The sequence below is a fragment of the Anopheles stephensi genome, chromosome 3 (assembly GCF_013141755.1).
Source record: "Anopheles stephensi strain Indian chromosome 3, UCI_ANSTEP_V1.0, whole genome shotgun sequence".
Classification (NCBI taxonomy): Eukaryota; Metazoa; Arthropoda; class Insecta; order Diptera; family Culicidae; genus Anopheles; species Anopheles stephensi.
In genome coordinates this window covers 32,668,383-32,681,069 of record NC_050203.1, presented here as the reverse complement: position 1 = coordinate 32,681,069, position 12,687 = coordinate 32,668,383, and the positions used below count along the sequence as shown (strand labels likewise).

At 44.0% G+C, this 12,687-nt stretch overlaps 2 protein-coding genes across 2 annotated transcripts; one reads left to right on the top strand and one right to left on the bottom strand.

Annotated features, from left to right (window-relative positions):
- Positions 1-5,646: 5,646 nt before the first annotated feature.
- LOC118508940 (gustatory receptor for sugar taste 64a-like) lies at positions 5,647-7,489 on the top strand. Its single transcript, XM_036048849.1, has 4 exons — positions 5,647-5,983; positions 6,047-6,686; positions 6,746-6,998; positions 7,403-7,489. The coding sequence occupies exons 1-4, from the start codon at positions 5,647-5,649 to the stop codon at positions 7,487-7,489; spliced, it is 1,317 nt and encodes a 438-aa protein (XP_035904742.1).
- Positions 7,490-7,605: 116 nt separating this feature from the next.
- On the bottom strand, positions 7,606-9,259 carry LOC118509562. The gene is made up of 4 exons (XM_036050318.1): positions 9,110-9,259; positions 8,506-8,705; positions 8,203-8,437; positions 7,606-8,137 (listed from the first exon to the last, which is right to left on the bottom strand). Exons 1-4 carry the CDS (start codon positions 9,117-9,119, stop codon positions 7,710-7,712), a joined length of 873 nt encoding a protein of 290 aa, XP_035906211.1. The 5' UTR covers positions 9,120-9,259; the 3' UTR covers positions 7,606-7,709.
- Positions 9,260-12,687: the final 3,428 nt, after the last annotated feature.

Below are 12,687 nucleotides of genomic sequence, written 5' to 3'. Positions count from 1 at the left end.
TATGTGGGTTAAAGGATGGTTTGATAAGGGCCGGATCAATCGAGACGATTGTGATGCCGGGTTTTTTCTTTTGTATTGTTTTTTGCTTTCGCTTGGCGCATTATATCAATAATGTTGAAAGTGCACATAGCTGACATAAGCGATCGAGAATAAACCGGATGGATGTAGGTGTAAAGTTGGTGTGAAATTATCAGCTGTGACGTTGGTTTAACTGGTTTATTTACCGAAACCCGAAGACTAGATGCATGCTTCTAGTAGCCTACATACTTCAGCTAGCCTCCGCTAGATGGCGCTTTCTTACACAACCGGACAAATGGCTTGTGCATTCGTTGTATAAGATTTTTGTTTTGTTTTTCTTGTTCTTTTGTCATTCTTGTAAATTTTCAGAAAACAAAGGAATGTGTTATTAATAAAGAAAATTGTTTAATATAATCTTCTTACTCAAACATTTATGATAACCTAAGAAATTTGTTGGTTCTCTTCTTTCTTCAGAACGCTTGGTCTATCAATGTAGTTATCCAGAGTCCGTTCAATATCAAATCTTATTTCTTCTAGAGTTCGTTTGTAGAAAACAATATCAGCATACTCATCAGACGTATCACTTGTACGAGATAGGCTTATAGGAATTAGCACCATGAAGTTAACCATATCTTAAACATTTGATTTAATTCATGAACGTAAGACTCTTAATGTCTTATTCTCTTTGAAGCTTAGAATTTGGGTCATCTTCTTCTTCTTCTTCTTTGGCCTAACGACCTCTTAAGGTCATTTCTGCCATTTCTGGCTTACAAGACATAATGAAACCCCTTATTTGGATAGTCAATCCTCACGACGGGGGGACGGCCCGGAAGTGATTTGAACCCCAGTCCTCTTCATATTTCACTTCTGTTAGCTTTGAAAATAATACAAAATAGCAAACCAAATGATAGCGTTATTGCGTCAGAAATTAAGATTTTTTTTTGAGTTTTGATTTTTTGAAATACTTCAAATGAAATTTTATTGCAACGGACCAGTCCACGCCTTCTTTCACATTTACCGGACGGTTGTTGTTGTTCATATACTTTTAGAGATTTTAGACCTTCTGGCCTCTTTTATCCATAGATAATCGATTGTTGGATTAATACAAAATTAAAGACATCAATCATCCGTTCATTACTCTTTGCAAGTTTAATACGTGTTTCTCGCTCGAATACCGTCCAAATTAAAACTGTCTCAACAACTACTGAAAGTTAGATGCGGTCGTTATCGATGCACACTCACTCGGAAACAAAACTTTGGTGACTTTGAACAGAGATATTATCTCGTGGGCTGGATAAAATCAGCTGAGGGGCCAGATTTGTCCCACGGACCGATCTTCGCCGACTTCAGGCCCAAAAGTTATTAAAATGCCTTGTCTGCTTTAGCTGTTACCCTGGTCTAAGGTAGAGTAAACTGTCTGGAGACAAACTGGAGATAGCAGCGGATCTTGAACAGTGAATATTTAGTGAGTGGTTCAGCCCATTAGCTTCCTTCAAAACCTATATTCTAGGCCAAAGTTTAAGTAGATAGTACTACTAGAAACAATTCAGACACTCGTTCCCCGTTATGAACAGTAGTTCTTGATATTCCTGATTCGTTACATCGAAGAGAAGCTCAATAAGATCTAGCGTCCTCGAGCCCGTTTCGTATGTTTTAGACTAAACAATGTGTGACTTGAGATGAATCCAGATAGTTTTCAGTAAAATAGCATCTTAAGAAACATTTTCCAGACATTTTATCAAAACTCAACAGAGAATCTCATTTCTGGAGCTCTATTAATAACCTTTACTTTCATTAGCAGCATGATAGAAGATCTGTTTTCACTTTTCTTCAGTAAAATTCATAGATAAAGGATATCAGTTAAATAGTGTCTGAAGAGGAAATATTCAATATATCTTTTATGAAGCGAGGTTTGACGTTCTCATCGCTGGATTACATTAGTTTGAGTTTCTAAACAGCCCAAACACGTCCAGAATCAACTTTTTCAAGCTAATTTTCTAATTGATTTCCATAACGTTAACTGCCTCCCAAAAGCTTCCCCAACCTACCATCAGTAACATCTTAACCAGATGGAACTAATTACTTCCACTCAGGAGAACAGCTCCCAAAATCTCTTTCCCGAGCATCCGAATTCCAAAGCCTCCCCCTTATTGGAGCACCCTTTTTCCCGATGTCTTTTTTCACGAAAACTTTTCTAACTTACCATCCTTGAGGGAAGCAGACAAAACCACAACGGGGAAAGCCATCGGACGGGGGGACGTTTTTGCCACGGTGCTGGAAGAAATTGGGACGCGGTACAATTGAATTGGAGAGGTAAGAAGAAGCCAGCCCAGAAATCATTTCCCTGTGCGCTGTTTGGCCGCGAAGCGAAAGAAACGTGGTTCGCCTTCTAGCTTTCTTGCTCAACAACAACAGCCTCATCATCATCATCATCGTCGTCGTCGTTGGCCGCAAAACGGGCCGGGGTGGGATTCGTTTCGGAAGCACTTTCTATAGTGACGCCACGGCGTCCCACGCTCGTTCCGTTTCAATTCGTCCGCAAGATAGAATCTTGCTCGCTTCCCTCGCCGAATTTGCCAACAGCACCAGCCCCGGTGCTGGCAGAGGCCTTCGGTTTGCTAAACATTTTCCCGCTGCTCTTTGCACCTACACTCGGCTCGACTGTTTCGACTGGCCGTTTCGGTTTCGCTTTGTTGCTGGCTTTATTGCGCAAGTCATGCTCGCCCGTTGTTCCTGAGGGCGCTTCATCATCGCGCGCTCAGTTCAGTTCCGCTGCTCGACCTGGATTTTCTTCTTTCTTATTGCCCTCAGCGGGCCACGGGCCGTCTTTCACCTCCGCCGGTGATGGTGTGATTGTGTCGCGGTAGTTTTCTTGTGCGTTTCCAGTCCGCCACAGCCCGCTGATGATGATGATGATGATAATGACGGCATGAAGAAATCCGGCCAGCTTCGGGCAGAAGCCGGCAATCAACGGCCGAACGGCACAAACACGAAGCACACGATGTCGCATTTCGTGGACGGAAACGTGAAACGGAAACGAAAGAGGAAAAACACAAAAAACAACGTGGTAATAAACGGAAGAGAAATAAAAATTTACCACGCCACGAAGAAGTCGATGAACTTCTTTTTTTCTGGGGGTGGGAAACGCATTTATTTTCATGGAGATTTTATGGGAATATTTTGGTTTTTGATGCTGTGTTCATGATTAGAATTTCTTTTGATTGAGAGAATTATCAAACAGCGTTACCACAGAATAGCTTAAAGTAAAAGATATATAAGTGGTTTGTAGTAAGATAAATTTCATCTTAAAGCATAACATCAGCAGCACGCACGTTCTGCATTAGCAGTACCCGTAGCGCCATCTAGTGGCTGGAGATGGAAACATACATTGCTTGCAAGTTGGTTGCAATGTGCTTGCAGGCGACCGAGACAAGAAAATGTCGTGGGAAAGAAAGGTTACGATAGCTCATGTGGAATCTTAGTTAAATAAATGTAAATTAAGATATTTTTATAATAAAACATAAATTTATTGTCTTACACAATAAGTAGTTCACAGAGAATTAAACATTCCAATGACTGGCGTTCGGTCGGATCCTCATCATTGTGTGTACTGAGTTGGCATTATGATTGCTATCGTCAGTACTGTTAAAGGATCGCCAGCCTCGCCTATATCAATGCGTTGCGGGAGCCCAGGGGAATTTCTAATTAACCATAAGCTTGCTAAACTCTTGCTTCAAGCCTAACCAGGCTTGTTCAACGAAAAACGAAAATGGAGTCTGTACATCCTAGGAAAATTGAGGCAAGATTAGAACTAAAAACTGAGAGGAAGGTGCAGCTAAGGACAGACGCTTCTACTTTTTCTTTGGCACTAAAACCTCGAGAGCTCTCGGCCGGCCACATCTGATTTTCTGTGACTTCATTTTACCCGTAGCAAAGTAGTCAGCCCTACGTACGGGGAGGTGCTCTGTCCTGTAAAGACCGGCGCCGTTTTCGCCTCGGCCACCGGACTGCCCCAAAACAGGACATAATTTACGACATTTCGATTATTTCGAGGCAAGAAGAGAGGAAAATCACTAAAAGAAACAGAGAATAAGCTTGTGCAAAAGCGATCTGGAAAAATGAGGATATTAAAAAGGTAGAAGATCCACACTGTGTCCTGGAATATGCTGACGGACGACACCAATAAAGCCACCATTTTCGTGCGGCTTATGCTAAGAACTGTCTGAATGAGCCTTGAGCTAACTGAGCTGTTAGGCGGCGCTGATACTTTGACAGCGGCAAAAGCCGGAAGGATGGCTGTGGCTCGTGATAACGATGCTCCACCAGGAAGATGCTCGTCCGCGACCCGTTCTGCACGAAGCGTAGATGAGTGCAGAGAGTTCGTGGGCTAGATCAAGTAGAGTCGAAACTGTCGGAGATCGGGTGTAGCTTTGAGTAATAGAATGCATTCCAAGACCAAGTTTCCTGGAAAAGGATTAGTGAACTGGCCATTTCACTGCGAAGCTTATATCAAAGCATTCCAAAAAGAAGGAGCTTCCCATTCTAGCCAGTGTTCCCCACAAAGTTTTTCTCCACGAAAAGAAGTCAGCAAGAACTGGATTAGATATTCTGTCCGTCCTTTTAGCTGATGCTGTCGATAGCTAACAATAATTTTCAACTCCTCGGTATGTCCTCTCGTGCTATCGTACCGACATCCACTTTCCCATTTCTCAATTGTACATCGATTGAGACCAACTTGCAATAGAAGCTGATATTTGTCCAAAAAGCTTCACAAAAAACTCTTGGCTAAATCATTTAACTAAAGCCAATATTTTAAATACTAAACTCCCCATACATGCATCATCTAAAGCTATCCACTATCCACTTCAAACCCAACAACTACCGTAATCCGATAATTAGCACCCCATTACACCGTCAAATATTTACACGCCAAGGTTTCGCTCTATTTTTGCTCTCCGAATCGCTAATGCTCTTATTTACCGCTAATGGTCCCGCTTGCACTATGGACGATAAAATCGAGCCAACGAATCGCTCCACTGCTCAGCATAATTGGCTTATAACGATCAGCTCTCATCAGGCCAAAGCCATTGACCACACACACACACACACACGGGCACATGCCCATTGTAATCATAAGCGAAACCCTTTTGACCGGAAAAGTCCAACCCCAATGTTGACTTTCAATCACCCGAAACCGGACCGCGCTCTGCTCCTGACGTCACGAGACAAAAACGATCTGCATTATGATAGTGCTGTGGTGGGTCGTCGAATAGGCAACCCGACCGGCCAGCGAGCATCTGTTCCGGTTCCCAGCGTAAAGTGAAAGTGGACCAAGTGGACCAAGTGGACCTGGATAATTGTTCTGTTTACATTAGTTTGTCACGAATATTCAATTTTCGCTCGGGACGAAGGTTAGTAGCAAGGATAGTACGGTTTGTTTGCCCGCCCGGACTCAACAGTCTCGTTTGACAGCTCAGCAAAGCAGTTGTAATCCTCTGGCGCGTCGTGGATAGTTCCTGCACTCGGTGACTCAACACTGTGGCCCTGATTAACCTTCCTGTGTTTGCTTACATCCGGGACATAATCTCTTGTCAGGATTCTAGGACCGGGTCTGTCACCATGCAAAACATGACACCGGTCGAACGGTTCCCGAGCGTCCGTAGCTTGACAAGACCACCATCAACACCGTCGACCGCACTGGCCGAGGAACCATCGTCCAGAGAGGATCGAAACCGGGAATGCAGTATGCACGAAGCGCTGGCAGCGGTCATCTTTATGGGCCAACTGTTCTCACTCATGCCCATCATCGGTTACGGCCCGGGAAGTGATCCGCGAAACGTCACGATGCGTTTCCTGTCCGTGCGGTTCGTGTACGGGTGTGTTACGCTGCTAATAATGTTGACACTCATCGGCATGTTGGGCGCTTATACAGCCGAGGCGAGTTCGTTCGGTGTACAGCAGGCTTGTAAGTGTCCGTATCCCTAAAAAGGAGACCAGAATTCCACCACTCCCAAATGTTCTCTTGTAGCTTCCCTCGTGTACTACGCCATCATTGTGTTTTTCATGGTGGAACTCATGCTGCTGGCACGCAACTGGTCCCAAATAATGGGCCGTTGGTACGTGGATGAGTTACCGTTCCGGAGTGCCTCATATCGACCACCGGCCCGCACGCTCCCGTTCCACCGTATGGTCAATCTTATCGCGTTCAGCGTAATGTTTTTCGCGTTCCTTGAGGACACACTTAACTTCTGCTCGGCTTACAAACTCAACGAGCTTCACATTCGCTACTGTCCTCATCGGAGTGGGTTTTGGAAGAATTTCTTCCATCGAGAGCATCCGTACGTGTTGCGCGCCATCCCGTACCACCCGGTAGTCGGTTGGACGATCGAGCTGACGATGAGGATCGCCAAGTTTACCTGGCACTATGTGGATGTTTTCATTATCTGCCTGAGCCTTGGGTTGCAGCGTCGCTTTGTACAGTTTAACGAACGGCTGGAAAGGCTCGATGGACAACCACAGTCGCAGAGCGTGTGGCGTGGACTGAGGCTTGACTTTGTGCGTCTTACCGAGCTGGTCGCTTTTGTGGACGAACGCTTCTCAAAGTTGATTCTGTTCAGCTGCGCCAACGATATGTTCTTCATCACGGTGCAGTTGTTCAACAGTTTCGAGTAAGTCCGATTCCATGTACGGTAAGCCTGTCGATATTAAAATAATGTCATTCCTGCAGCCTTAAACCGATCACCATAACCACGGTTTACTTCTGGTACTCGCTCGGATTTCTCATCGCACGCTGCTTTCTGATGCTGTTCGTTGTGTCCTCGATCAGCAGAGCATCGGAACGACCTATTGAAACGTTGCGCCGCTTTCCCAGCTCCAACTGGAACCTGGACCTCAGGCGGCTGTGCGACGCAGTTGCGACGTCCGAAAATGCTCTTTCCGGCAAGCGGTTCTTCTTCGTCCGGCGACCATTGATACTGGCGGTAAGCTTTCGACGGCGGAATGCTACGCTCTTCACACAGGAAGCTTTTCCGTTCAGCAGCTTATCAATTGAATTGCGGTCAGTTTTGACGCGTTTGATGCAGCGTTGCACAATGGTAAAGTACCGGAGCGTCATCGCTTACTTTTGTGCTGATTCACCGACAACGCTAAGTACTTACCGCGTAAGGTAAATCGAACTCCGTCCGTTATCAGTTTGTCGGTCTTTAAGTAAAGTGCAAACAAAAACAAAAGTAAAACGGACTTTGAGGTACTTTACAAGATTACAGTGAGGCCTTCTCCTGAGTTCTGTGTGTGTGTGTGTGATAAAGCAAGGCTTTTCCGTCTGAAATGCATTTATTGGTACAGTCTCTAGTGTTATTGATGTCAATTTCATCTCCCCCAACAGATGGCCGGTACAATCATCACCTACGAGCTGGTGCTACTAGATCAGGTGAAGAAGATACCGGACACGACGAAGGATTGCACCTTTTAACGGCCTACTACTATCACTCAAACCGTTCCCATAGCGATGCCCACTCTCGCACATTCAGCTGTCAACCTCACGCGCGCAGTTTTTTTTTATCGACAAATAAACAACAACCCAACAAATGCATTTTACGATACTAGTTCGACCATTTTATATGCGAAAGAAGCAAAACGGAAGGCATGTCATAAACCCGGCTAGACTTGGGATCGAACACTCCCACCGTTCATCAGTGCTCGATCAGCACTTCGTAGTTCTTGATCGGGATCTCACTGCCCCCGTATGGGATGTAGAGCGTCTGGTGGCTGGGGTGAATTTTTCCCGGCGTCAAGCTGCCCATATAGTGCGTCCGGCCAATGTACAACGCCTCCCCACTGGTAGTGCGTCCACCGAAGACGGCATTCGGTGGTACGCTACCGAATCCGGACGGTACCCAGGACACGTTACCACCGACCAGCACCTCGAACGAGTGTTTCGGAATTTCCTGTCCGTTGTGGCAAACGTACGCGATCTGCTTGGTGGGCAGGACCTTCGCCGGGAGCTGATCACCCTCGTGGTAGGCGCGGCCCACGTAGATCGGTGAGCTGTCCGAGTCGTGTCCGGCCAGGATAGCGTTCGGGGGCATCGGAGCATGTGCCGAGCAGTGTTGCCAGTTCGCTGTAAAGACGGTTGATTATAGCGGGGGGATTCTTGAGGGTCTTTAAGCGAAGAAAGGTACTTACAGCGCTGCTGTCCAACGAGCACTTCATAGGACAGGAAGCTTTGTTCTGCACCGTTGAACGGAATGTAGAGACATCCGTGGGACCGGTGAACCTTGCCCGGTGTCAAACTGCCCTCGTGATGGGTACGTCCAACGTACAGCTGCTCACCGGTCGTCGTATTGCCGGCCAGCACTGCACCCGCTGGAACGTGTCCATTACCGCTACCAACCCAGGTGAATCCGGTGCCCGTGAGAACCTAATTGGAGAACGGTTTAATACAACCTAATTTCCCTTTCAGAGTTACTTCAAGCGATCGAAACCTACCTCAAAGTGTGACTTAAATATCTCCATACCATTGTGCGAGACATAGGCCGCCTGCTTGGACGGGATCACCTTCGCCGGCAGCTGGTCACCCTCGTGGTACGCCCGGCCCACGTAGATCGGCGAACCGTCCTGGTCGTTTCCGGCGTACACCGCTGCCGGTGGAATGCCCTGGTGTGAGGTCCACGGAATCCAGTTAAATCCTGCCAATCACCCACCGAAATCCAACCGATAAGAGATGCGTTAGCGATCGATTTATGCGGGCCTTTTTTTCCATTTCCGTCCACCGTCCACGTTAGTCATTTGCCAGAGGCAAAGATAAGAATCGATGATGGGGCGTTGGTAAGACCGATTGCAGACAGCCCGCTTTTTTCTCCTGTTGTTTTGCGCAAAGATAACGAACCTTCTCGATGTTTTGCGTGTACTTGAGTTACGTGGCTCGAAGGTGCACTTAGGAGAACAGGGCTTTATTCTCCCTTGCACCGGAGCTCCACGAATGCAATGCACAGAGTTCGTCTTCCTCGCTGGTTTGTTTGAACAGTTGTACGACGCTTTTCCAAGTACACTGATTGAACATTAAGACAACGATACCACAAAATCGGCTTACCTGTGTTCATCTTGCACTTTGCAGTTTGCTAATACGGACTAACAAAATTAAAAAACTACTGAACCGAACCAACGCGGGACTCGTACGAACTTGGACCTGTTGCAGGTTGCGTTTCGCTTGTGACTAACTCTTCGGGGCGGTTTGTTGCTGAACAAGTAAAATAAATACGGCACACTGATAAGCTCGGGTTCTGATATCGGGCTGCTACCACCAACACACTGACGGAAGTTGCTAGCACAATAAACACCCCGAAACTCGTCTATGTACACCACTACGCTCAACAACTTGCTTGAAAGGTTGCCCGAGAGCAGGAAAAGCAGATGCAACTGATCAAACTGTTGTCACCGACCACGACCACCACCACCGAACACTGTTATCATCTTATCGGTTGGGACATGATTCACGCCTTATGTTGACAGTGCATACTTTACGCTCAACTCGACTCGATACTCATGATTCATCGGTACTATTGATGAGGAGTGGATGGATGGAAACTGACGATTGGTTCAAGAAGCCTGCGGAACAGGTAATGTATAAGAGGTGGTATGGCTGTAACTAGTGGCATGTATCACCCATGCAGAGAATTAATCTATGTGTCCTAATAGTACTGTGTAATTTTTCACACCAATGCCCAATGTGCTGCGGTGGTAATGGTTTCATATGTCTTATCGAGTGATCGATAATAATGAACGGAAGTTGCTGTACGGTAGATGTGATGCCTATGTACACTGTTTTTGCATGATAAGAGCGTACGATAAGAATGTCTGTTTTATACTTTACTGCCAAATTTCTTTTTTTTATCACCATATTTTTATATTATCAATGATTTTTTACAACCGTTCGTCTAGCCCACCTACCGAGCCAAGTTACTGATTAGCTATGTACGCGAAGAGAATGTACTAATATGTGGGGCATGTTCTTTGGCAGGCGTGTTACTATTAAACTCACTCATTTTAAAACATTGAATTAAATGAAACCAGATGGTAAATATGTACAGGATTTTAAGATAACAGTAACATTAATCGTATCTTTGAAGGCCAGTATATTAAACTAGCAGTAGATAAACATTAATCAGTAGATAAATAATTTCGTAGAAAGAGTTGCGTAAAATAGATTGAGAAGATATCGGTTAAAACATTAAACTTGTTGTCTCTTTTCAATCTGATTCACTTGAAATAAACAAGATATGTTTGGCATGCATTTTAATTTACGTCTACAAGACAATATCCAATTATGTATTTGCTGCGAATGAGCATTTTAAAATTTTGTGTAACTAAAGTTGTTAAATGGTATTGTTTTGAGGAATAATCAAAAGTATAATTTAAAATGTAATTTTTCTTCCATCTCCCAAGAACGGCCATGTTGTGTGTCTTAAGTACTTTTTAGTAGATCAAATTTAAAACAATTTATTTTTAGTTTTTTTATATGCAAAAATCGATATTTCTTATATTGCAAAACGAATATGAAATATACATAAGAAGCCAAGAATATTTATTTGGAATATAAATGGTTTTTTTATATTTTAATATTTGGTAATAATTGCGATGTTAATAAAAAAAAAATCTTATTAATTTTTTCAGAATTACGACTTCCAGACTTACGACGCTGTTCTGTGAGTATTATTTTTAATATATTTTATATCATATTTTACAAAATTATTTTTATATTGTATAATTTTGTATTATTTTGTTAGTTTAAAGGTATCATTATTATAAACATTATTATTTAATTAATTTATTTAAAAAATTAAACTCACATTTAAATTTCCATATCGATCATTATTTATCCTAGAAACTCTTCAAGCATGGCTCCCCAACGAATCTCCTCTCGTTCATTTCACCAATACCAACGCGCCGTACCAAAAACCCCCCAAACAAAAGACCATGCGTCCGCTCGCGCCACGTGCTCGCTCGGCTCACGATTGCACGAAGTCGCACTGTGGCACTTCGGCTGCCCACTGCTTCGCTCCAAGGTGGGGAAAGCAAGTTCAAGTTCAGAGCAAGTGTCATTTCAAACGGTTTGCGTATGGGCGGTAGGCATCATTCATCAATTCCGTTTTTTGTTTTGGTTTGCTTAATGAATATATTATGGATTGCGATCATTTTCAAGTCAATTGGATCGTTGCGGGAGCTCACACAAAATTAAATTATTTGGTTTCAATAATGCATTTTTTTATATTTTTCTTTCTTTAATTATTTCTTTAACTAGTTAAGTTTATGCCCTATATGGAAAATGTTAGCAAAGCAAAAAATAAATAAATAAATTTAAACATAAGTTAAGGGAAATATTGTTGTAGTAAATCTAAATATATAGATCACTAAAATCTAACAAAAAGTATTTCAAATTATTAGTCAGCCCATTAATTACTAGAGCATCATTTTTAGGCTTACTAGACTTGTTAAAACCACGTGGCCATTATTGGGGGCACATCGGCGCTGTTTAGTTGCACTAACCCTAAGGAACCGATATCAAATCTCTTCCAGATCGTCGCCTCGTACACTAATCCCCGTAGGACTGTTCATCTAGCCTCGGGTAAATGAAGTCAAGTTATTCAGAATTGGCTCTACAACAATCCAAAGAAGACGAATAAGAAGAAGTAGTCGAATAGCAGTCAGTTCCATTTTGCCTGGTTCCGGTAAGGGGAATTTTTATCCGCTCTTCCAGTATCCGGCACCACTTCAAATCATTGATTTTAATTAAGTTTTTGAATGTCAATAACATATTTTTGCACACAAAAAAATAATCAAAACCAATTTTATATTTTCCCTTTTTTTTGTTTGCAATGCTTTACCATTAAGAATGCCATAAAGCACGGTCAATCCATTTGCATGACGCACTTTTTTCTCATCCAAAAATCATAATTTTGTCGGATAATTCGATCACACAGTATGTTCGGTTTTTTTTTTTAAACACAAACAAGGCAACATTAATTAATAAGAAGATTCTAGATTCCGTGGTGCACCCCATGGCCAACATTTGCTTTGCGTCCGTAAAAGCTCAAGGTCGCCCGAAACCACCACTGCACTCAGCCACAGCAATTGAACTTTTGTTGGTAGACAATTCAAAAACTCAAACAAAACTCCGTACAGCCACAAATTAAATGTATGCGCAGCTACCCCCCGCGGTAAGCGCACCCTCATTCGGCGTTATCCTTTAAACCGTTCCGTCGATCGGAAGCGGAGTCTCCTTACCACGAAACCGACCCACGGCGATATTACTCGCGCAGCTCATTGGTAAGCAGAGCCGAGTGTGTGCGCGCGCGCGCTCGTTCGCTCATGTGTAAACATTTTAATTTGCTTCCAACGTGACGCGGTGCGCGACTTCCGGGGGTGTGCACGGACGCTCGGAGTACGGGCGTGGACAATTAGTGTAATTTTTATCCCCTTTCTGCGATTACAATATCATCGCATGCTCCGACCACCGGTGACCTCTGAACTGACCGCTCTGTCTCTCCGTTGCTCGAAAATCACACACCTCGCTCGATTGCGCCTGCTGACGGGGAGCTGAGAGCGAGCCTTGGGGAGCTCAGAATAATCTCAGCACCGCGTGTGTCTTGTGAGGTTGCGTATATGAGGCAC

What these genes read in the sequence shown, in the direction of transcription:
- LOC118508940 (XM_036048849.1), top strand. Translation starts at nt 5,647, where the DNA reads ATGACACCGGTCGAACGGTTCCCGAGCGTCCGTAGCTTGACAAGACCA. An exon ending in CAGTTGTTCAACAGTTTCGA is followed by an intron (nt 6,687 to 6,745) that starts GTAAGTCCGATT and finishes TCATTCCTGCAG; the next exon opens with CCTTAAACCGATCACCATAA. An exon ending in GGCGACCATTGATACTGGCG is followed by an intron (nt 6,999 to 7,402) that starts GTAAGCTTTCGA and finishes CTCCCCCAACAG; the next exon opens with ATGGCCGGTACAATCATCAC.
- LOC118509562 (XM_036050318.1), bottom strand. An exon ending in TATTTAAGTCACACTTTGAG is followed by an intron (nt 8,438 to 8,505) that starts GTAGGTTTCGAT and finishes TTCTCCAATTAG; the next exon opens with GTTCTCACGGGCACCGGATT. An exon ending in GCTCGTTGGACAGCAGCGCT is followed by an intron (nt 8,138 to 8,202) that starts GTAAGTACCTTT and finishes CCGTCTTTACAG; the next exon opens with CGAACTGGCAACACTGCTCG.